At 45.4% G+C, this 24,093-nt stretch overlaps 1 protein-coding gene and 1 non-coding gene across 4 annotated transcripts; one reads left to right on the top strand and one right to left on the bottom strand.

The window, feature by feature from the left end:
• Window positions 1-4,783: 4,783 nt before the first annotated feature.
• On the top strand, window positions 4,784-23,154 carry Ift46 (intraflagellar transport 46). 3 transcript variants are annotated; one of them, XM_028866403.2, is made up of 12 exons: window positions 4,785-4,943; window positions 5,590-5,686; window positions 9,922-9,998; window positions 14,304-14,437; window positions 16,737-16,811; window positions 16,970-17,063; window positions 17,834-17,962; window positions 18,732-18,853; window positions 19,292-19,358; window positions 21,803-21,863; window positions 22,134-22,219; window positions 22,719-23,154. In XM_028866403.2, the coding sequence occupies exons 3-12, from the start codon at window positions 9,957-9,959 to the stop codon at window positions 22,812-22,814; spliced, it is 906 nt and encodes a 301-aa protein (XP_028722236.1). In that variant the 5' UTR covers window positions 4,785-4,943; window positions 5,590-5,686; window positions 9,922-9,956; the 3' UTR covers window positions 22,815-23,154. The 3 variants fall into 3 exon arrangements, with proteins under 3 accessions (XP_037063454.1, XP_028722236.1, XP_028722237.1); XM_028866404.2 differs by lacking the exon at window positions 4,785-4,943 and adding an exon at window positions 4,977-5,081; XM_037207559.1 differs by lacking the exon at window positions 5,590-5,686 and having other exon boundaries at window positions 4,784-4,943.
• On the bottom strand, window positions 8,426-8,528 carry LOC114691302. The gene has a single exon (XR_003734189.1). It is a non-coding gene; the product is annotated as a U6 spliceosomal RNA (small nuclear RNA).
• Window positions 23,155-24,093: the final 939 nt, after the last annotated feature.

Raw genomic sequence — 24,093 nt, 5'->3', positions numbered from 1 at the left:
GGTCAACTTGGTATACGCTGGGAGACGCCTTCCCCCCCCTCCCAAAAAAAAAAAAAAATCAAAATAAAACCATCTAGGGACAGCAAGATGGATCAATCCTTAAGCCTAACAACCTGAGGTCCACCTCTGGGATCTACATGCATGGTGGAAAGTTGTCCTCCAACCTCCGAAGATGTGCGGTAGTGTGCCTGCACTTGCACCCTCACACACACATATCGCGCGCATATACATAAACAACAATAGTAAAGCTTTTTTGTTTTTTGTTTTTTGGCGGGGTGGGGGGCGGGGCAGACAAGGTTTCTCTGTGTGGCCCTGGCTGTCCTGAAATTCACTCCGTAGACCAGGTTGGCCTCTAACTCAGAGATCCACCTGCCTCTGCCTCCTGAGTGCTGGGATTAAAGGCATGCGCCACCCCTGCCCAGCTAACAGTAACTTTTTTAAAAGAAAAAAAGGAATAAAATACTGACATATGCTACAACCCTATTAACCTTGAAAACAGGTGGAAAAAGCCAGATTGAAAGGCCACTATATGCAGTGACAAACCAGGCAAATCCATAAAAGTTGAAAGTATCTAATTGGTTTCATGGAGTTCCAGAAGACTAGGAAGTGACCGCTAGTGCCTGAGCAGCTTATATTTGGAGTATAAGTATTCTGGAATTAGAAGCAAACATCCTAAAAGCCACTGAACTGTATACTTTATTTAAAATATATATATATATATATTTGTATATGTATATATGTATATTTGTTTGTTTTTTGAGACAAGGTTTCTCTGTGTTACAGTTCTAGCTGTCCTGGAACTCACTTTGTAGACCAGGCTGGCCTTGAGCTCACAGAGATCTGCCTGCCTTTGCTTCCCAAAGGCTGGGATTAAAGGCATGTGCCACCACCACTCAGCTTTATTTTGTTTTTAAATGATGTGCTGTGTGTCTATGTACAAGTATGTGCCTATGAATGCAGGGCTGCCTGATATGGGTGCTGGAAAATGAACTGGGGTCCTCTGGAAGATTTATTTATTTATTTATTATGTATAGTGTTCTGCGTGCATGTATGTCTGCAGTCCAGAAGAGGGCACCAGATCTCATAACAGGTGGTTGTGAGCCACCATGTGGTTGCTGGGAATTGAGCTCAGGACCTCTAGGAAGAGCAGCCAGTGAGTGCTCTTAACCTCTGAGCCATCTCTGCAACACATACTCTTAACTGCTGAGCCATCTCTCTAGTTCTGAATTGTATACTTCAAAAGGTGAGTTTTGTGTTTTGTGTTGGATCCTGAGAACTGGCTCGGCAGTTAAGGTCCTGTATTGCTCTTGCAGAAGGCCGATTTGTCAGGTTTGGTTGCCCCACCCACCAGCCTTCAAAAGGGAAAGAAAAGAAAATGTATGTTCACAAGTATCCTTGGTAAGGAGAGCCTTAGAGGCCCTATAACATGAGTTAAAGCGGAGCAGGAATCAGACTGCCCCTGTCTGACCCCTTCCCAGAGCCGACTGAGTGACTGGCTAAGTCACTGTACCTCTCTAAGTGTCAGTTACTCCTCTCTGAACTGGTGGTAACACTTATTTCATACATTTGTTAAGTTAGATATTATAAAATAAATTAGACTTGCATGCCTTTAAATTAAACTACGTCTTCTGCCGCAGTAATTTCTCAACAATATGTACTTATTAGTATGGACAATAAACATGTCACAAAAGTAAAACAAAAAAATTGCAATTCAAGTTTGTTTGTATGTTTGTTTTTTTGAGACCTGGTTGACCTAGATAGAACTCACTATGTAGATGAGGCTGGCCTCAAACTCACAGAAATATATTTGCCGGCCTTTGCATCCTTAGTGTTAAGATTACAGGCAATCTCATTTTTAACTTGAAGTAGCAAAAGAGGTGTGTGCTAGTTAGTAGCCAAGAAGTAGAATCAACCTGTGTCCATTAACTGAATGGATGGATGTGTGTGTGTGTGCACACACACTTGAGATGAATAATCTACAACAAACAGCATGCACAGAACTAGATAATAGTCTGTGAAAAAAAAAAAGTTTGTTTTTCCAGACAGGCTTTCTCTGTGTAATACTGACTATTCTGGAACTCACTCTATAAGTCAGGCTGGTCTTGAACTCACAGAGATCCACCTTCTTCTGCCTCCTGAGTGCTGGGATTAAAGGCATGCACCACCACTCCCGGAACATTCTATGAAATTAAAAAAAAAAAAAAAAAAAGTCGGGCTGGAGAGATGGCTCAGTGGTTAAGAGCACTGGCTGTTCTTCCAAAGGTCCTGAGTTCAATTCCCAGCACCCACATGGTGGCTCACAACCATCTGTAATGAGATCTGGTGCCCTCTTCTGGCCTGCAGGCAAAACATGCAGACAGAACATTATATACATAATAAATAAATAAATCTTTAAAAAAAAAAAAAAACAGTCAGACACAAGGCCAGGTATGATGACACACACTTGTGATCTCAGCACTTGGGAGGTGGAGGCAGGAGAATCAAGAGTTTAAAGTCTGAGCCAGAGAGATGGCTCAGCAATTTAAGAGAACAGGTTGCTCTTTCCAGAGGACTGGGATTCAATTCCCAGCAACCACATGGCAGTTCACAACCTTCTGTAATTCCAGTTCCAAAAGCACTGATGCCCTTTTCTTGACTCTGAGGGTAGCAGGTATGTAGGTGGTACATAAACATACATACAGGTAAACACACCCACACATATATACAAGTAAATAAATATATATTTTAAAAATTAGAAAGGCACTCAGAAATAGAAAATAAAAGTAAAAACAAATGCATGTTTGTTTTTTAAGAAGGAAGAAATATGATTTGCTGTTCTGTTGTACAGGAAGATTGACTATAAAAAACACAATATAGCTGGGCGGTGGTGGCAAATGCTTTTAATCCTAGCACTCAGGAGGCAGAGCCAGGCGGATCTCTGTGAGTTTGAGGCCAGCCTGGTCTACAAAGAGATCCAGAACAGGCACCAAAACTACACAGAAAAATCCTGTCTTGAAAAACCAAACAAAAATGAAAAAAAAAACCCACAACAACCACAATATAGTTTAGTGTGTGTGTGTGTATATATATATATACATATATATATATGTATATATATATATGAAAAAGATAGAAGGAAGAACCCTGTATTTTTTTTTTAACCACAAAGAAATGAGAACTGGCCAGGTGTGGTGCACTGGGGAGGTGTTGGCAGGCAGATCTCTGAGTTCAAGGCCAGCCTGGTCTACATAGTGAGTTCCAGAACAGTCAGGGCTACAGGGAGAAACCCTGTCTCAAAAAAAACTAACAAATGGGCTGGAGAGATGGCTTAGTGGTTAAGAGCACCGACTGCTCTTCCAGAGGACCTGGATTCAGTCCCTAGCACCCACATGGCAGCTCATAGCTGTCTGTAACTCCAGTTCCAGGGGATCTGACACCCTCACACAGACATACATGTAAGCAAAACACCAATGTACATAAAATTACATATATAAAAAAACCAACAAACTGAAAGAAATAAGAACTGTTGGCGGCACACACATGGAATAGCAACATTGGAGAATCAAAAGCAGGACAATCATGAGTTCAAGGCCAGCCTTGTCTATATAGTGAGTTCCAGCCCAGTCAGAGTTGCATCTTGAGCCCTTGTCTCAAATAAGGAAAAAAAAAATGGTTGAGGAGCTAGAAATTATATGATTTGAACATTCTGCAATGTACACATGTATGGAAACAACACACATGTCTCATAAATCTGTGCAACTTTTGAGTATCAATCTTTTTTTTAAAAATAAGTGTGTCTTATTTTCTCATCTCCCCAATTACTCCCCCTCGCCCCCCACCCACCCAGTTTTCTTTTTACTTATTTAGGCAAGGTTTCCCTCTGTGGCCCAGGCTAACCCTAACCTGGAGGTCTTGTCTCAGTCTCCTGAGTTTGGATTGCAGGTATGTGCAGGTCTGAACACTGTCCTCGTCGTCGTCGTCGTCGTGTCCCCACCCCCTTGAGGTTTTCGAGGCAGGTTTTCTCTGTGTGGAGTCCTTGTTGTCCTGGAACTCGTTTTGTAGGTCAGGCTGGCCTCGGAGATCCGAGTGCCTCTGCCTTCCTAGCGCTGGGATTCCACCACCGCTCAGCTAAATAAAGTGTTTTCACTTTTATTTTTATTTATTTATTTATTTTTATCACACTGTTTTATTGTTTTGGGACAGGCCCTCAGTAGCCCAGACTGGCCTCAAACTCACCAAGTTTGAAGCTGACCTTGAACTTCTGATCCTCCTGCCTCTATCTCCCAAGTGCTGGGACTGCAGCCATGCGCCACTTCGCCAGGCTCAAAATTCTCTTTAGCAAGTTAAAAACACAGGAAACAGTTAAATCCTAATCTCAGTTAAAGGAAGAATAAAGTACGTGACACAGGGCACCGTGAGGAAAAGAGCTATCGTATCATAGAGATGCTATAAAAGGGCTTTTAAACATTCTTGGACTTTCCCCCTGAAGAGTGTCTAAATTCTGATTAGGCTTATCTAGGACAAACTGCATGACAAGTGAGCCTTGTCTTTGAGGTGACAGTTTCCAGTCGGAGGGAAGAAATTCGACAGCCTGCCCTACCACCTTTGACCACTAGATGTCACAACCGACTCAGTTGCGGAAACCATGGACAAGCCGGCTGCTTGGCCCCCTAGAGCGCCGGGCCGCTCTATCCCAGCACCGCGTCCCTACTTCCGCCATCACCCGGAGGGGGTGGGGCGCGGGTGGGCGGGCGGTGCGGTAGGTCTCGCGATTATTCCTCCTCGCTCTCGCTCTATTTTTTTTTTTTTTTTTTTTTTAATTTATTTATCCTTTTGCCTAGCGACTGACAACAGACGGCTTACTGCTCTTAGGGATCCCTGAAGTGGCCGGGCCTGAGAGTGAGACCCCAGTCCTAGGCTGGGGTTCTTTCCAAACAGAGGAAACGGATCCAGAGGGGCTACAGGTAATCAATCGGTGCTCACGCCCGGACACTACCCACCGCGTTCTTCGCTCTCCGCGCCCAGCCGACTACTCTGGATCCTTGGCTCTCCAGGAAACCAATGGGATCCTGTCTTCAAAACGGGTTTCCGGAAGGGTAGAGGTGATGCTTTGGGGATTAGTGGATGGGGCTGAGACTGGAGTCGGCCTTCTCTCAGGACCATCTTTCCCTTCTCGGCTTAGAGGTGACCCACAGGCTGAACTCTGTCTAGACTCGAAAACCCCTGTAGTCCCGTACGGTCCCTCTACTCCCTCCCCAACATCTCCCCCCCCCCACCACCACCACACACACACACACACACCAGAAGCCTCAACAGCTGTGGGAAAACTGACCAAACCCGAGACGATCGCAGTCTACCTATGCATGCCGTGCTTCCCTTGAGCGGATCTTATATTAGCTTTTGTTTACTGCTGGAAAAGGTTGGATGTCTTTTTCCTCCGCAGTTCTCTCGGCGCTCAGCCAGTGCTAGCTAAATAAGCGTTGAAGCAGGCTGGCCGCTTGCTCTGGGGTCAGGGGAAGGTTTGGGTGGGAGTGAGTGTGTCTCTGCCCGGAGTCTTCTTCAGTGTATATCCCGTGGTAGGAGCTATGTAACGGACCTCCTTTTGCCTAGACCAAAATCGTTGAGAACCAGACTTACGATGAGCGTCTAGAGATTAACGACTCCGAAGAGGTTGCCAGTGTTAGCCCTCCAGCCCCAGGACATCAAGGTAATAGAAGAAGAAAGAGACAAGAAGGGAGGTGGTTTTCAAAACGCTAGCACAGATTGAGTTCAGTAAGCTCCTAGGTGGTTAACTTCACGAGCCGAGCACTTGCCGCAGTTTTCTCACTAGTGGAGGGAGCAATCCGTTCATCAGATTGCAGAGTCTTCGACTGCAAACCCATCCGCTATCACTGTGTGCTTCATGTTACTGCGCTGTAGAGATTCTGCCACCGGTTCGCTGTGCTTTGTTGTTTTTTAGTTATTATCTTTAAACATTTTATGTGTATGAGTGTTGTCTTGTTTTTCTTTTTGCCTCCATGTGTGTCTGCGTGCCTGGTGCCCTCAGAGGCCAGGAGAGGGCGTTGGATCCCCTTGAACTGGAGTTGCAAATGGTTGTGAGCTTCCCTGTGAGTGCTGGGAATTGAACCCTGGGTCCTCTGGAAGATTAGCCAGTGCTCTTAATCATTGAGCCATCTCCAGCAGGGTTCACTGCTGTGTTTTTCTCTTTAATTCATTAAGATGAGTCATAACCTGCCCTTAACCTGCCACTCCAACCGTTATTGCAGCAGAGTTTTGGCAGAGGACTTGACGCTATTCATTTATTCACTTACCTTTTTTCATATGTGGTTATTTTAGACGGTTTTTTGTTTGTTTGGTTTTGTTTTGTTTTTTTCCCCTCAAGACAAGGTTTCCCCGGCTGCCCTGCAACTCACTCTAGACCAGGCTGGCCTCCAGCTCAGAGATCTGCCTGCCTCTGCCTCCCCATTGCTGAGAATAAAGGCGTGCGCCACCACACCCAGCTCACCTAACATTTTGAATGCTTGCTATGTGCCATGTTAGCACTGGGTAATACAGTGGCAAACAAAAGACACGTCTGTATCCTGATGCTTGTAATGGTAGAAGACAGATGGCCAGTGTATAAAGTCATCATTACAAATGTCATGTATGCATTGATGTAGGCAAATTGTTTACTGCTATGAAACGTAATGGTGATGGGTGAGATCGATTTGTGGCCAGGGAAGACTCAAGAGAAAAGAGCACTGTATGATGAGAGGGGTATGATCAGAAAGGAGGAAGAGGCATAACAAGCAGAATGCAGAATTTCAGAGGCGGTGTTGCTGTTACGTGTAGAGTTTATCGGAGGGTTCACAGATGACAAAGAGGCAGCAGGTAGAAGTGCTGTGGTAGTGGCTGGGTGGAGCTGGGAATGGTTTGGACTGTGGCATAAATAGAGACATGACACAAATACAAGACAGGCTGTGGTTACAGCATCATCAGGGCTTGCTCAGATTCGGGTCCTGAGTTGGGGATCACACCCATGTATATTTTACCACAATAAACAAAAACTGAGGGGCTGGAGAGATGGCTCAGAGGTTCAGAGGGCTGGCTGCTCTTCCAGAGGACCCAGGTTCAATTCCCAGCACCCACTTGGCAGCTCACAACTGTCTGTAACTCCAGTTCCGGAGGGTCTGACACCCTCACACAGACATCCATATGTAGGCAAAACACCAATGCACATAAAAATAAAAATAAATAAATAAAAAACTGATTGTGATTGCCAACTCAGTGTTTATTATAGTAACATATACATGGTATAGAATACTATTTTAGCCCCTTTAAATGGCATTTAAAGTTAAATGGCTTTATGTACATTTACATTGTCTGGTAACTGTCACCACTGCCTTAGTTACTTTTCTGTCGCTGTGATAAGACACCATGGCCAAGGCAACTTAAAGAAGAAAGAATTTATTTGAGGCTTACAGTTTCAGGGGATTTCATGATTACTGAGTGAAATCATGGCCGTAGGAACAGCTGAGAGCTTACATCTTTAGACAGAACCGTGAGGTGGCTAACTAGGAATGGCATGGATTTTTGAAATCTCAAAGCTCATCTCCAGTGACACCCCTCCAAGCAGACCACGCTTCCTGATCCTTCCCAAACAGCTCCACCAGCTGCTAATCAAGCGTTGAAACATGAGCCTCTGGGAGCTGCTCTCATTCAAAACCCCACAGCTACATTTCTAGAAATCCCTCATGGTTAAACAGTGACTGCTGCCAGGCATGGGGGTATGTGCCTTTAGTCCAGTACTGGGGAGGCCAGCCTGATCTGGCCTCACATAGTGAATTCCAGGCTAGCCAGAGCTACATAGTGAGACCCTGCCTGAGAAACAAACAAACAAACAGACAAACAAACAAACAAACAGATCTCTTGACTCCTTTCTCTCTGCTAACCACTACTTTGCCCCTGTGAGTTGACCTATTAGGGGTACTTCATAGGTAAATCATCGTGTCCTTTTGTGGCTGGCTCTTGTCATGTATACATGCTTCAAGGTTTGTTTATGCTATAGCATGTATCATAATTATATTCAATTTTATGGCTGAATAATATTCTATTAATAGAGTCTATTGTGTGGATATATAACTTTTTTTAAAGAGATTTATTTATTATGTATACAGTATTCTGCCTGCATGCCAGAGAGGGCACCAGATTACAGATGGTTGTGAGCCACCATGTGGTTGCTGGGAATTGAACTCAGGACCTCTGGAAGAGCAGTCAGCGCTCTTAACCTCTGAGCCATCCCTCCAACCCCAATATACAACATTTTTAAATACCTTCATCTCCTGACAGACAGTTGTGTTGTTCACTTGTGGCTATTGTGAACAAGGTTGATATATGTGGTGCTGTACAATTGTTTGTCTGAATTCTTGTTTTCAGTACTTTTGAGTATATATATACTTTATTTTCCAAAATTACGGAATGCTTCATGGGTTTCCATGTGATCCTTGCACAGGGGCTGTGGGAATCTCTGCATCATTCCAAATTTTAGTATATGTACTGTGGAAGTGAACATGTTGAGTATTACTTAGCCACTAGGGTTTTTACTCCGTCATGTTTGGTTGTTATGTGTTTATTTCAAAATAGGGTTGTATTCAGTGGTGCCTAGGCTAAACTAGTACTCACTATGTATCTCAGGCTGGCCCTGAATTTGAGGTACCCTTCTTGCCTTAATCTTCAAGTGCTGTAAGCTACCACATCCAGTGACTTGAGCAAATTCATGCTCTTGCTAGCTGTGGACTTTTTTGCAGCTGGGTAATTTAATAAGTCAAAAATGTTGATTTGCATGTGTTTGACTTAGGGTTCATCTAATATGTTTTCATGCTGGTTAGTCTGACATCTGGTTATACTTTCAATTTCAGAATATGCTGTTATTTTTACAGATTCTCTTACTGCTCATATGCCCTGATTCAAATTCAGATTCACAACTAGCTGCTATTTGCCAGGCTCTAGGTCACTCTCTACCAGATAGGCTTTTCACTCGATCCTGTCACTGACCCCATTTAGACAATACTGACACTCAGAGAGGGTAAGTCATTTTGTGCAAGTGATAGAGTTGCCCTCAGACCCATGCTTCTATTAACCCAACACTCTTTCACTTTGTTAATCACATACCTCAGTTTACCCTGGTACAGTTCAGTTTCTAGTCATATAATTGCCGGTTATCAGTTAGTATTAACATCTAGCCCAGTGCGTAAGCAAAGGAATGTTTATAGTAATGTCTTGAATTAACAGAGCTATGACTAGAATTCAGTATCCTGTCTTTCCTCCCAAGTTTTGTTTTATTTTATTTTATTTTTGAGACAGGGTCTCACCATGTAGCCATGGCTGGCCTGGAACTCACTATGTAGATCAAGCTGGCCATGAGCTCACAGATCCACCTGCCTCTGCCTCCTTGGACCTGGGGCTAAAACATGCCATCACACCTGGCTTGTTTTTATTTGTGTGCGCGCGCCAGAGGACAACTTCCAGAAGTCCTTTCTCTTCTTTCACTGTGAGTGCTGGGGATGGAACTCAGGTCTTCAGGTTTAAAAGGCTATGCATGGGGTTTTCCCCCATCTGAGCTATCTCATTGGCTCCCTTCATGTTCCTATAAACTTTGTTACATCAAATATTGTCACTTTAGGCTGGGCATGGTGGCTTATGTCTTTTAATCCCAGAACTCAGGAGGCAGAGGCAGGTGGATTTCTGAGTTTGAGACCAGCCTGGTCTATAAAGTGAGTTCTAGGACAGCCAGGGATACACAGAGAAACCTTGTCTTGGGGGGAAAAAAGAAAAAGAAAAGAAATAAGAAAAAAAGAACCAACAATAAATAAAATGATCAATTAAAGAAGTTTTGAAGTGAACTTTTTGGTTTTGTTTGTTTTCACGATGATTTTTCACTAACTGGGAAACTCTTCCTCTAAGGCCCCCCTCTTTCTGCTGGCCTCCCTAACAAGACTATGGCCGACAACAGCAGTGATGAGTACGAAGAAGAAAACAAGGTGCAGTACAGCCCACAGCTTCCTCAGGGCTCTGGGGGTGGGTGTGAGGGGACCCGAGTCAGCAGGAAGCATTTCCTGAGCACTCACCTCTCGTGGCTTCACATTTACTGATGAGACCATCCCCGACTCAAGACTGTCATCACGGCTGGCTTTTTTTTTTTTTTTTTGAAATGTGCATTGATGTTTTGCCTGCATGTATGTCTGTGTGATGATGTCAGAAACCCTGGAACTGGAGTAACAGACAGTTATGAGCTGCCATGTGGGTGCTAGGAATTGAACTCATGTCCTCTGGAAGAGCAGTCACTGTACTTAACCACTGAGCCATCTCTCCATCCCCTGTAGCTGGCTTTTAGTGAGGAGCTTCATCTAAAATCGACAGTGTTTCAGAGTTTATTAATTATAAAAATTGACTAGGATACTTGCTCTTAAAAATACAGATTCCAGCTAGGCAGTGGTGGTGCACGCCTTTAATCCCAGCACTGGAAGGCTAAGGTAGGCAAATCTCTGTGAGTTTGAGGCAGCCTGATCTACAGAGAGTTTCAGGACAGCCAGGGCTACACAGAGAAACCCTATCAAAAGTGTGTGTGTGTGTGTGTGTGTGTGTGTGTGTGTGTGTGTGTGTATAAATGTATTCATTGTTTGGCTAGAGATGTCTCGGCGGTTAAGAGCACTGGTTGCTCTTCTGGAGGAAAGTTCCCAGCCCCCAGATGGCAGCTCACAACCTTATGTAACTCCCGTTCCAGGGAATCTCTGTTCTCTTCTGGCCCCTTTGGGTACCAGATACATACACAATAAAATAGTGACACATAAAAGTATAGATTCCTAGTTCCCTCCCAGAATCTCAAAGGTACTACCTAAGAACTTGTGTGTGTGTGTGTGTATAAATTTTGTTTTGTTTTATTTTTTGGAGACAGGATTTCTCTGTGAAGCCCTAGCTGGTCTGGAACTTGCTTTTGAGAGCAGGCTGGCTTCTAACTCAGATCCACCTGTCTCTTCCTCCTGAATAAGCAGTGCTGAATAAGCAGCGTAGGCAATTGGTATGCTAAGCAAGTTTGGAATTATTGGCCCAGGGATGATTTTATTTCCAGCACTTGTGGTGATGCCCACATTTTATGAAACATCGATGTCTTAAGAAGACACAGATGTCCCTCAGCTATTATCCTGTGAGCAGTCACTTGTTTTGAGAAAGGCTGGGAACGCCATAGTCTAGCCAGTTAGGAGTGGTGCCTGTGCCATGCATGGCACCGTTTTATGCTCGGCCTCCACTCCTGGCCCATTGCTCATGTCTTATTTGTCCTTGGTTATTGTGGCACATGTCTATAATCCCAAAACTTGGGAGGCTGAGGCAGGAGGATGAAGAATTTAAGGTCAGCCTGGACTCTGTAATGAGTTCCAGCACAGACTGGATTACAGAAAAACCCTGTCTAATAAACAACAAAACTCCTCACATTTTTATTGTCCTTTAAATAGGGGCATTGATGACTGGAGATTGGTACTTTCCTAGCATTCCTAAGGCCCTGGCTTTAATCCCCAGCACCATAAAACAAAGAAATGGGCTGGAGAGATGGCTCAGTAGTTACGAGCACTGGCTGCTCTTCCAGAGGACCCAGGTTCAATTCCCAGCACCTGCATGGCTGCTCACAACTGTCTGTATTCCAGTCCCAGGAGAATGAAACATCCTCTTCTGTCCTCCATGGGCACCAAACACTCATGTTGTGCACAGACATACATGTAAGCAAAACACCTATACACATAGAATTAAAAAGGAAAAAACAAACAACAAAAACTTTGGAAATTTATATGAGGAGTATTTATAGTAATGCAAGAAGCTGAAATGATACAAATTGACTACATTAAAACATTAGGAAGTAAGGTTTTTAAGGTCTCACTCTGTGACTAGTGCATCATTTTATCATACACAAGATAGTCTCCTAGTCATTTGTCTGTAGAAAGCATCTGACATTGTGTCAGGAAGTTCCCAAAGCATGACTTTGAAGAACAGTCAGAGAAAAGTAAGCCCTTTTCCTAGCTGGTCTCCACAGTTGGTGGAGCCACACTACATTCTTTGAGGCTTCATGCAGTGGACGGTAGTCAGTTCCAATTTAGTACACACCTATAACTAGAAGAAGCCATCTATTTTTGAACAATTTCTAAAACAGACAGTCAATTTTTTTGTTTTTTGTTTTTGTTGAGAGGATTTCTCTGTGTAGCCCTGGCTGTTCTGGAACTCATTCTGTAGACCAGGCTGGCCTTGAACTCACAGAGATCTGCCTACCTCTGCCTCCCAAGTAAGTGCTGGATTAAAGGCATTTGCTACCACCGCCTACCTTCCTGCATATATTTCTATGCATATATTTTCATGCACCATGTGTACCTTGTGCCCATGGAGGCTAGAAGAGGACATTGGATCCCTGAAACTGGGATTATAGATGGTTGTGAGCTGCCATGTGGGTGTTGGGAACTGAATCCAGATCCTTAACAATGCTCTTAACCCCTGAGCTATCTCCCCAGACCCTAAAAGCTACTTTTAAAGGAGGCTAGTTGACCATCTGTCAGGTCCCAAGGGAAAGCATGCTACAGGCTACAGGCCACAGAGACAAAGATAAGGACCCTGTCCCAACTGTCTCTGCAAGTGCAGATACCACTTGACCCTCTCTCAAGGACCTGAGAGCATAGGATGGGGCATAGCCAGCCAGCTCAAAGATGTAGGCTGGTGCCGGGTGGTGGTGGTGCCGCCTTTGATCGTAGCACTCAGGAGACAGAGGCTAGCGGATCTCCAGAGTGAGTTCCAGGACAGACAGCCAGGGCTACACAATAAAACCCTGTCTGGAAAAAAACAAAAACAAAAAACCCAGCAACAATGACAATGACAAAAAAAAAAAAAAACCTCAAAAAAACTTAGGCTGTAATGCCAAGGACAAAGGAGCCCTCATCCTGAACCAGAGTACATAGTCACTTACCTCACAGGGAAAGGTACTGTAGAGAAACCACTGAGCAGAAATAGGAATCCCCTACTGTCCAGAGCTGCTTGTGTGAATCCAGGCTCAGGGTTGAGTATCCACTTATTCTCATGATAGTTTCCAGCCCTTACTCTGAGCATTCTTACAAATTAGATGCTAGGTTTCTCTATGATCTTTATGAGTTCCATACACCTATAAAGTTTCTCTGCCCCACTTCTTCTTTCCCTACTCCCTAAACTCCTCAAGTTGTCACCCTTTTCCAACGTTTATTTTATTTTTAAATTATGTTTGTGTGTCTGTGCATGTGAGTGCAGGTACCCATGGAGGCCAGAAGAGATCAGATCCCCTTGAGCTGGTGTTACAGGAGGGGAGGTTGTAAGCTGCCTTTTGTAGGTGTCAGGAGCTAAATTCTGGTCCTCTGCAAGAGCAGTATGTGCTCTTGGCCACTGAGCTTTTTCTTCCACTCTATATGATTTGTTTTACCCTTAATTATGTATAAGTGTGTGTGTGTGTGTGTGTGTGTGTGCGCGCGCGCGCGCGAAGGAGGAGTGTGGGTATGTGAATGTGAGTGCAGGTGCCCTGTTGTAGAATATTATTTTAAGGTCTATTTACTTTTGTTTATGGTGCATTTGTTTAACTCTGTGAAGCTGTGTTACAGTGCCTGTCTAAAACCCCTGATGGTCTAATAAAGATCTGAACAGCCAATGTCGAGGCAGGAGAAAGGATAGGCAGGGCTGGCAGGCAGAGAGAATATATAGAGAAGAAATGTGGGAGGGGAGAAGCAGCAGCAACTGGAGAAGAAGGAAGACTCCAAGGGCCAGCCACCCAGCTACACAGCAAGCCATGGAATAAGATTTACAGGAGTCAGAGAACAGGAAAAGCCCAGAGGCAAAAGCTAGATGGGATAATTTAAGTTAAGGAAAACTGGCTAGCAACAAGCTAAACTAAGGCTGGACATTTACAAGTAAGAATAAGTCTCTGTGTGTGATTTATTTGGGAGCTGGGTGGTGGGCCCCCAAAAGAGTAAAAGCCCTATTACCTTTTTCTAAATTTAGGGCGTGAGGCTTCTGAGTAAAGTTGATGCATAGCTTCCAAGATCAAGTAACAGGTTCCTAACTATAAGTTGAGTAGAATTTGTACCCTGTTTCTAGTAGAAAACCATGGTTGGAGAATGTGCGGTTCTACTTAGCAAGAAAAGGTTCTCAGGCCCCTGGGGATGGTGCCATCTTTCTTTCTAGTGGCCAGGTGGCAGAGGTCTGTGGGCACTATGAGAACAGTGCAGTCAGGCATGGGAATGAAGTTCTCTTTCTGTAACTGTTCCTCCCCTGCCGCCCGCCCTGCCCAGGAGAAGAAGAAGCCCTCACAGTTGACGCCTCAGCGGGGCTTCAGTGAAAACGATGATGACGACGATGATGACTCATCCGAGACTGATTCTGATGACGACGATGATGATGAGGAGCACGGAGCGCCTCTGGAAGGGTAGGAAGGACCCTGCGCCAAGGGGGATTTTGTTCAGGTGGCAGTTAGAAGAGCTTATCTGGGAATAGACTGCAGCATCTTTTGATATCGTCTGCTTAGGGTTTTCTCATGTCTCAGGAGCCTGGCATGGTGAGTTGTCATTTCTTTCTGGCTCCACTGCCTGATCTGCTCCTGTGATGTCACCCAAACTATCTGAAACGTGTGGGCTCAGCAAATACACGGGGTTAACTGAAAGCATGGCCTCTGCCTTCCAGGAGCCCCCAGTTTGGGGAAGAAGTGCACTTGTGCATATACCAAAGCCTGTCTGTCTAGGGGGCAAACTACATGCACATAAGCGTTTCCACTGTAGGCTGAGATCCTTCGGGACAGGAGAGAAGAGGCAAGGTTCTCGGGTGGTGCTAAGTCAACAACAACAATAACAACAACATTTGACTCTGTTGCAGCCCCGTTGTCACAGGGAGTCATGATTCACTCCTGTAAGTTATAATCAACATCTACACTGGGGATATAGATACAGCTCAGTGGTCATGTATTTGCCTCTGTATGTGAGGCCATGGGTTCAATCCCCAGAACTGCAAAACAAACATATAAAATACAATTACTAGCCAAGTGTAATGGCACATACCCAAAGTCTCAGCTACTTGGAAGGCTGAGATAAGAGGATCTCTTGAACCCAGTAGTTTAAGGCCAACTTGGGCAACATAGCAAGGCTTCATCTTAAAATAAACAGATTAGCCGGGCAGTGGTGGCGCACGCCTTTAATCCCAGCACTCAGGAGGCAGAGGCAGGTGGATCTCTGTGAGTTCGAGGCCAACCTGGTCTCCAAAGCGAGTTCCAGGAAAAGCACAAAGCTACACAGGGAAACCCTGTCTCAAAAAACCAAAAAACAAAACAAAAAAAAAAAAATAAAAAATAAACAGATTAAGTATAACATAAAATTAAGAAGTTATGTATATAAAATTACCAGTGAACTAAATGGTAAAATAACCAATCAAAATTTTGTTTACTTGTTGAAAGTATATGTTGCAGCCAAGTGTGGTGGCTCTGTGCTTAAGAGTGCCTCCTGTTCTTCCAGAGGACCCAAGTTTGGTTCCCAGAACCTATGTTGGCTGGCTCAAATTCACCTGTTACTCCAGTTCCAGGGGATCCAGTGCCCTCTTCTGGCCTTTTCAGTGTACATGCATGTGCATGCACATGCACTAGCATATCTATATAAAAAATAAATCTTTTCAAAAAAGGTATAAAATATATTTAGTAAGTTGGACATGGTGGCAAAGACCTGTAATCCCAACACTCAGGAGGCTGAAACAGGAGTATGGCAGGCCTGTCACCATCTTGAGCTGCATATACAACAAGGCCCTATCTCAGAAGACCCAAGGGTTGGGTCAGCTGGCTCAGAGGGGAAAGGCACCTGCCACCAAGCCTGAAGACCTGAGTTCAGTCCTTGGGACCCATGTGGAAGGAGAGAACCAACTCCCTCCAGTTGTCTCTGACCTTCATGCACACATCTGTTCACTTACACACCATAGCCCTCTCTCACCTCCATGTGCATTCCCTGGCATGTGCGCCTGCACATTTGTGCATGCATCACATTCACCACACATGCATGCAAACACACGAATACTCAAAGATTTTTAAAAGTCATGTTGTGGGGCCTAGAGAGATGGCTCAGTGGTGAAGAGTACTGGATGCTCTTACAGAGGACCTGGATTCAGTTCCCAGAATTCACAGGGAAGCTCACAGCTGTCTGTAACTCCAATCTCAAGGGATCTGACACAATCTGGCCTCCTTGGGCATAAAGTATAAACGTGATGCACAGACATACTTGGCAAACACCCATACACATTAATAATAATAATAATAATAATAATAATAATAATAATAATAATAATAGGAGCTAGAGAGATGGCTCAGTGGTTAAGAGCCCTGGCTGCTCTTCCAGAGACCCTGAGTTCTATTCCCAGCACCCACATGGTGGTTCACAACCATCTATAATGGGATCCGATGCCCTCTTCTGGCATGTAGGCATACATGCAGACAGAGCACTTATACCTAAGAAAAAGTACATAAATAAAATTTTAAAAAATCACATGGGTTTTCTGAAGCTTTTTCCTTAGTTAGAGATCATTGAGAGGTAATTATCATCAATGTCAAAGTTTCTTTGTAAGCCACCAGGAAAGTAGGCAGGGGCAGGTGGTCAGTTCAGGCTCACATCTCTATGGTGCAGATCACATGGCCAGGGCCCTGCCACCTGTGCTCCTCGAGGGTGGCTTTGACCTGCCTGTGTCTCCCTCCCCAGGGCCTACGATCCTGCAGACTATGAGCATCTGCCGGTCTCAGCTGAGATCAAGGAGCTCTTTGAGTACATCAGCCGGTAAGCATTCGAGCATCTGCTGCACCCGACCTGGCCTGCCTTGCCTGAGCCATTCCACTCCCTAGTTCAAAGCAACACTAAGTGCTTCTGATGCTTTTTGGCCCAGACATTTCTGACAATTCTGACTGCTTCCACCTTCCCTCAACTGTCTCTTGTAGGTACACACCTCAGCTGATTGATCTGGACCATAAACTGAAACCATTCATTCCTGATTTTATTCCAGCTGTTGGGGATATTGATGCATTTTTAAAGGTACAGATGGTGCATCCTAAAAATGATTCTCCTGGGGTTTGCTCCAGCTCATCTGTTCTAATAGTTCCTCTAATTTCTCTGATGACAGTTGGCTGCCTTAATAGTCTTCATTGCATTAAAGTGCTTTTGTTCGTTTGTTTTGTTTCGTTTTTCAAGACAGGGTTTCTTTGCATAGCCATGGTGGCTGTCTTAGAACTCACTCTTTAGACCAGGCTGTCCTCAAACTCGCAGAGATCCACCTGTCTCTGCCTCCCAAGTGCTGGGATTAAAGGTCTGTAGTGCACCACCACTGCCTGGTGTTGCATTGAGTTCTTTTTTTTTTAAGATTTATTATATATACAGAAGAGGGCACCAGATCTCATTATAGATGGTCGTGAGCCACTATGTGGGTGCTGGGAATTGAACTCAGGGCCTCTGGAAGAACAGTTGGTGCTCTTAACCTCTGAGCCATCTCTCCAGCCCTGCATTGGAGTTCTTAGCCTTGCTGTCTCCTCAGATTCCACTCACTGGGTTATGTGATGCATTATTATGTATTTGTTCCCTAATTAACCATGAATTTAGCCCCATATTTATGCTCCATACATCATGTGGGTTCCTTCTAGATAGGACTCAGTCTAGTATAATAGAGGGGCATGCTTTTTACTGTTGACACACTACTGGAAATTCACTGCTGGAAATAATAATTTCAGCAGTTTATGGGAAACAGAAACCATGGCTCTGCTGTGAATCTCCCATTTCCCCTCAGTGCTCCTAACCTTTCTCTGAACCAGGTGCCACGTCCTGACGGGAAGCCTGACCACCTTGGCCTCTTGGTGTTAGATGAGCCATCTACAAAGCAGTCGGATCCTACTGTGCTCTCACTCTGGTTAACAGAGAATTCCAAGCAGCACAACATCACGGTAAGCTGCTGGTCCAGAGCAGGGCCCAGCGTGAAAGCAGGGGATTAGGTCAGAGGCTGCACTGACCATTGCCTGTTGAAAGGAGGTGTGGCTTCAGACCAGCCTGGGTTTTTTTCTTTTTGTTTTTCAAGACAGGGTTTCTCTGTGTAGTTTTGGTGCCTGTCCTGGGACTCACTTGGTAGCCCAGGCTGGCCTCGAACTCACAGAGATCTGCCTGTCTCTGCCTCCCCAGTGCTGGGATTAAAAGCATGTACCACCGCCCAGTGCTCAGCCTGCTTTCTTATACACCCAAGACTGCCTGCTTAGGGGCTGGGTCCTTCCACATCAATCATCAACAGAGAAAATGCGCCCCCCCACACTTACCCGCAGGCCAAATTAATGGAGGCAATTCCTCAACTGCTGCTCCCTCTTCTCAGATGACTTCAGCTTGTGACAAGTTGACATAAAACAATACCACCCTGGGGCTGGAGAGATGGCTCCGAGGTTAAGAGCACCAACCAACTGCTCTTCCAAAGAACCCAGGTTCAGTTCCCAGCCACATGGCAGCTCACAACTGTGTGTAACTCCAGTTCTAAGGGACCCAACACCCTCACACAGACATGCAGTCAAAACTCTAATGTTCATAAAGTAAAAATAAATAAAATTAAACAATTATTAAAAAAACAACACCAACACACACATCCCAAAAAATAAATAAAACAACTCAGTTATACAAAATAATGGGTGTCATTATAATGTATCTCTATCATTGTTCTCCTTATTTTTCTAGCAACATATGAAAGTCAAGAGCCTGGAAGATGCAGAAAAGAACCCCAAAGCCATTGACACCTGGATCGAGAGCATCTCTGAGTTACACCGTTCTAAGCCCCCTGCGACTGTGCACTACACCAGGTGATGATGGATGACTAGAGGTCGCTGTGTAGTCTTAGCTGGCCTTCAACTCAGTCTTCTTCCTGCTTCTGCCCCCTCATGACAGTACATGGCAGAGACATGACTTCACCACTGTAGTTTATAGTGACTGGCACCATATGTGACCCTCTGCTCCTGAGAAAAGGCCAAACCTGGGGGTAAAGCAGCTCCGCATGAGGTCCTTAAAAAGATGTCCATCACGCTGTGCCTCATCTGACTTAGAAGTCGGAAGGTTGGCAGCTGCTGGCACAGACTGCAGATGCAAAGATGAGCGTTCTCTGTATCAATACTTAGCTGGCTGCTTCAACTTCCACCCTGGTAAATTTGCTTTCCATTCCAGGTTCTCAAGTTGAGTGCCTGGGTTAGAGGTAGCTGACCCGTTGGTCAGTGATTCTCTTCATATTTACTTCTCCACTCTAGGCCCATGCCTGACATTGACATGCTGATGCAGGAGTGGTCCCCAGAGTTTGAAGAGCTCTTGGGAAAGGTAAGTGGGAAGGAGCAGGAGTGAGTGTGGCATCCATCCAGGGCCCAGGGTTTTCTCTCTTCTGTGTTAGCACTCTGGCTTCTAAATGGAACAGGAACCCATGATAGAAATATATACATACTGTAAAGCTTGATGGTTTTGCCAACTGATCACACCTATGTAATCAACACATTAGATTAGTAAACCATACACTGCCAGCCTTCCAAAAACCCCCTCTGCTCTCCCCGTCCAAAGTGACCACTGTCCTGTTTTTGTATTTTCTCTAAATCTTCCCCTTTTCCATCCCTGCACTGGAGGTTGAACCTAGGACCTCATCCGAGGTAGGCAGTGCCCCACCACTGAGCTAGTCCTAGGACCCGCCCTCTAAACCTGCTTTTGTGCCCTCTTCTTCTCTGCATGATGGGAGACTCATCCATGCTCTAGGTCTTGTTTATTCATTTTCATAAATGAATTGTAGACTGTTCTTGAATCTGTAGTGACGGGCATTTTAGAGAGTTTCCAGTTCCTGTGTATTGCAGTAACGCTCCTGGGATATTCCCTCGGCAGCCAGCTCTGATAAACATGTCTCCCCTGCGTTACTACTGTCGGCGCCACTTTCTCTGGAGGTGTTGTCTACGTCAGAAGCTGATGCCTCATTCTTAATTGCCAGATGTTTAAATCTTACCTGTCTGTCTGTCCGTCTGTCTGTCCATCCATCCATCCATCCATCCATCCATCCATCCTTCCATCCATTTTCTGTCTGTCTAACAATCATCTATTTCTTGGGGATTGAACCAAGAGCTTCCTGCATATTAGACAAGTACTTTGCCAAGTGAGCTACATTCTTGCCCTACACTCTAATTTTTATAACAGAGAAAAAAACTTAGGAAAAATAAAATTTAGGAAAAAAAATAGGAAACCATTTTGTTTGTTTGTTTTAGAGACAGAGTCTCATGGTGAATCCTAAATTAGAACTCACTCTATATCTAAGGTTGGCCTCCAACCCATGGGATTTCTGCTTCAACCTCCTGAGGGCTGGGATTACAGGCGTAAGCCACCAGCCCACACCAAACCAACTCTTTACTTTTAATTCTTTTCACTAGCATACAAACTAACGGCTTTCATATTGACGTGTTCACGCACACTCACCTGCAGTTGGTCCTGTATAGTGACGTGTTCACGCACACTCACCTGCAGTTGGTCCTGTATAGTGACGTGTTCACACTCACCTGCAGTTGGTCCTGTATCGTGATGTGTTCACGCACACTCACCTACAGTTGGTCCTTTCATATTGATGTGTTCACGCACACTCACCTGCAGTTGGTCCTTTCATATTGACGTGTTCACGCACACTCACCTGCAGTTGGTCCTTTCATATTGATGTGTTCACGCACACTCACCTGTGGTTGGTCCTTTCATATTGACGTGTTCACACACACTCACCTGCAGTTGGTCCTGTATAGTGACGTGTTCACGCACACTCACCTGCGGTTGGTTCTTTCCTGAGTCTTCTCTCCATCACTCTGTCCTCCCAGGGAACTCCTTTCCACCTTCCTGTCATGTGTATTCTGTGACCCTTCCCACTCACTCACACCCTCTTTTTTCCTTCTCAAGGGCCCCTTTCTCATTTCCTAGCCTCTTCCAACACTCACTCTTACAGAAGTACACACTTAGAAAAATTAAAATGAGAGGCCGCCTATGAGAGAACATTTGTTATTTGTCTTTCCATGTTCCTGTATATTTCATTTCATCTTTCTTTGTGGCTAAAAGAAATTCTGTTGTGTATAGGTACCCATTTTCACTCTCCATTCATCTGTTGATGGACATCTAGACTGAATCCATTTCCTGACTATTGTGAATAAATCAGCAATAAACATGTAGGCAACCTTTGGGCATGTGCCCAGGAGTGGTAGAGCTGAGTCATATAATGGACATTCTATTTTTAGTGTTTTGTTTTTCTTTTCTTTTTTTTTTTTTGTTTGTTTTTTTTGTTTTTTTCAAGACAGGGTTTCTCTGTGTAGCTTTGGTACTTTTCCTGGATCTCACTCTATAGCCCAGGCTGGCCTCGAACTCACAGAGATCCGCCTGGCTCTGCCTCCCAAGTGCTGGGATTAAAGATGTGCGCCACCACTGCCCAGCATGTTTTGTTTTTCAAGACAGGGTTTCTCTGTGTAGCCCTGGCTGTCCTGCAACTCACTCTGCGAACCCGGGTGGCCTCAAACTCAGAGAGATCCACCTGCCTCTGCCTCCCAAGTGCTGGGATTAAAGTCCTATGTCACCACCACCCGGCTTCCAGTCTTTTTTTGTTTGTTTGTTTGCTTTTGACAATTTCACAGTGTAGGTGCAGATGGCCTGGAACTTACTATGTAGACCAGGCAGTCCTGGAACTGGTAGAGATCTGTCCATGAGTTTTGTCTCCCAAGTGTTGGGCTTTTTTGACTGTGTCCGTCCTGTGTTGCTGCCAGGTGAGTCTGCCCACCGTTGAGATCGATTGCAGCCTGGCCGAGTACATCGACATAATCTGTGGTAAGCTCCTCCCTGCCCCTAGCCCTGTCTCTGGCAGCTGTGTTCTGGGCCTTTGGAAGGGCTTGCTGATCCCCGTACGGTGGTATCTTGATTTACAGTCTTCACTGGAAGCCAGCTGCACTGTTGGCAGCCCTCTAGGGTGGCGGTGGGCTGCACATTGAACCCCAAAGTAACATGTCCCATTTGGGAGAGGAGTGGCATCCTGAACAGAAGTACCTCCAGTTCTGGAGTGTGTTGGCGTCTGTCCCTGTGAGCTCTTCTCTGTTACAGCTATCCTGGATATTCCTTTCTACAAGAGCCGGATTCAGTCCCTCCACCTCCTCTTTTCCCTCTACTCAGAATTCAAGAACTCCCAGGTGAGACCGGCTGTCCAGGGCCCTGCTGTGCCTGTGTTCTCCTTGGGCTCACAGTGCCTGTTCCATGAAGATGTGAGCAGCAGAGAGGACTGGGGTGTGGGGGGAAGAGAGGAGGGGCTTAAACGGAACTTAGTGAGGAGGCACACGGAAGCACACGGCCTCAGGAGTGCGAGCAGGGAGGAGACAGATAAGGGATTGTTTTGAAGGGATGGGGACATCGCTGTCTCTTTCAAAGATAAACCAATGCATTAGTTGGAAGTAGACTTAGGACATGTTTTGGGACATGTCTCACTATGGCCAAGGCTGACCTGGAAGTGATGGTATAACCCAGGCTAGTTTTGAACTCACAGTGATCCTCCTGCCTCATCTTCCCAGTTGCTAGGATTCCAATCCTGTGCCACCTTGCTCAGTTTAGCTTAAAGGAGTTTTAAAGTGGTCATCCTTGTTAAAATGTAGCAACTGGCACTTTCCACACTGTCTCCTCTCCCTTTTCTTGCAGCATTTTAAAGCTCTCGCTGAAGGCAAGAAAGCATTCACCCCTCCCTCCAACTCGGCCTCCCAGGCTGGGGACGCAGAGACGCTGACTTTCATCTGAGCCGCCTCCTAGGGCGGCTTCAAAGTCAGATGAAGACATGGTCTTTGGTGGAGCTTAACATCTGCCTGCTGCACAGCTGGCTCGGGCAGCACAGGTCCTGCTGCCCATCTGCAAGCGCAGGGCACATATTTACCACTGGACTCCTTCCGCCCGCCCGCCCACCTCTGATTGCCTTCCCCAAGGAAGGACGCAGCCACACTGCTGTGGGCATCTGAGTTGGAAGAACTGGATTTCGGGGAGCCATAGGGCACAGATTGGGGGTGGAGCTTCCAAAAGCACTCTTTAGTTAACTGGAAGAATGTTCCGTCGGTTTGTGATAGAATATATATTTGGTTTTCACCCACGGCTCCTGACTCATTCCTCCCCCACTGTCCTGGTGATTTCCAGCGTGACTAGGATAGGACTCGGGCCTGCCTCTGCCTTTTAGACTCAGTCTTCCTGTCTCTGACTTGTACCCCCTTTTACCCACTCTCCTTTCTCCCCAAGCAGGCCACAAAGACTGAATCTCTTCCTCAAGGCAAGTTGTGGATACTTGCCCTTATAGTCTTGCATTCTTCTGTTTTTCTTTTGTTGGGGGTATGAGACAGGGTCTCATGTAGCCCAGGCTGGCTTTGAACTGGCTGTGCAGACTAGTCTTGAAAACCTGATCTTCCTGCCTCTATCTGCCTCCACCTCCCAGGTTGAGGCTTACAGACATTTTCAGGCAAGCCCAGCTTATTCTCAAATCCTTTGACCCACTTGGCTGATGATAATAGATCAAGACCCTCATTTAGATGAGGTCTTGCCCCTTCTTAGCAAGGAAGCAATACTGAGGAATTTGCAGACCCCGCCCCCCACAAATCCACAGTATTAGATCAGACCATTTTTGCCTGGTCACTTGTCAGCATAGCAGTCCATGTTTCAGCTGTGCCTTTGTGTGACGCCTCCATGGAAACTTCAAAGGTCAGGGCGTGGAGAACTTTCAGACAGAGGCAGGGAGGTTCTGAGAAGGTGGCATGCATCTTACGTGTCTTTTTTAATTTTAAAATAATCTTACTGGTTTATTTTAGACAGGGTGTCTGTACAGCCCAGAGTGGTGTGTAATTCACTGTGTAGCTCGGGCTAGCATGAACTCTCTCCTCTTCCCTTTGCCCCCTGGGTGTGAGGATTACAGACCCGAGTCACCATGCCCACTGTCCACCCTTCACCTGTATCTTTTGAGTGTCCTTATGAGAATCTGGGAAAGGTGTTTCTCTGAGTTCTGCAAGCTGTTGAAACCCAAGGAGCAGGTTGTGGGGAC

The sequence above is a fragment of the Peromyscus leucopus genome, chromosome 7, assembly GCF_004664715.2.
Source record: "Peromyscus leucopus breed LL Stock chromosome 7, UCI_PerLeu_2.1, whole genome shotgun sequence".
Lineage (NCBI taxonomy): Eukaryota > Metazoa > Chordata > Mammalia > Rodentia > Cricetidae > Peromyscus > Peromyscus leucopus.
The sequence above is the reverse complement of the archived record's forward strand: the minus strand, read 5'-3'. Positions and strand labels throughout refer to the sequence as shown.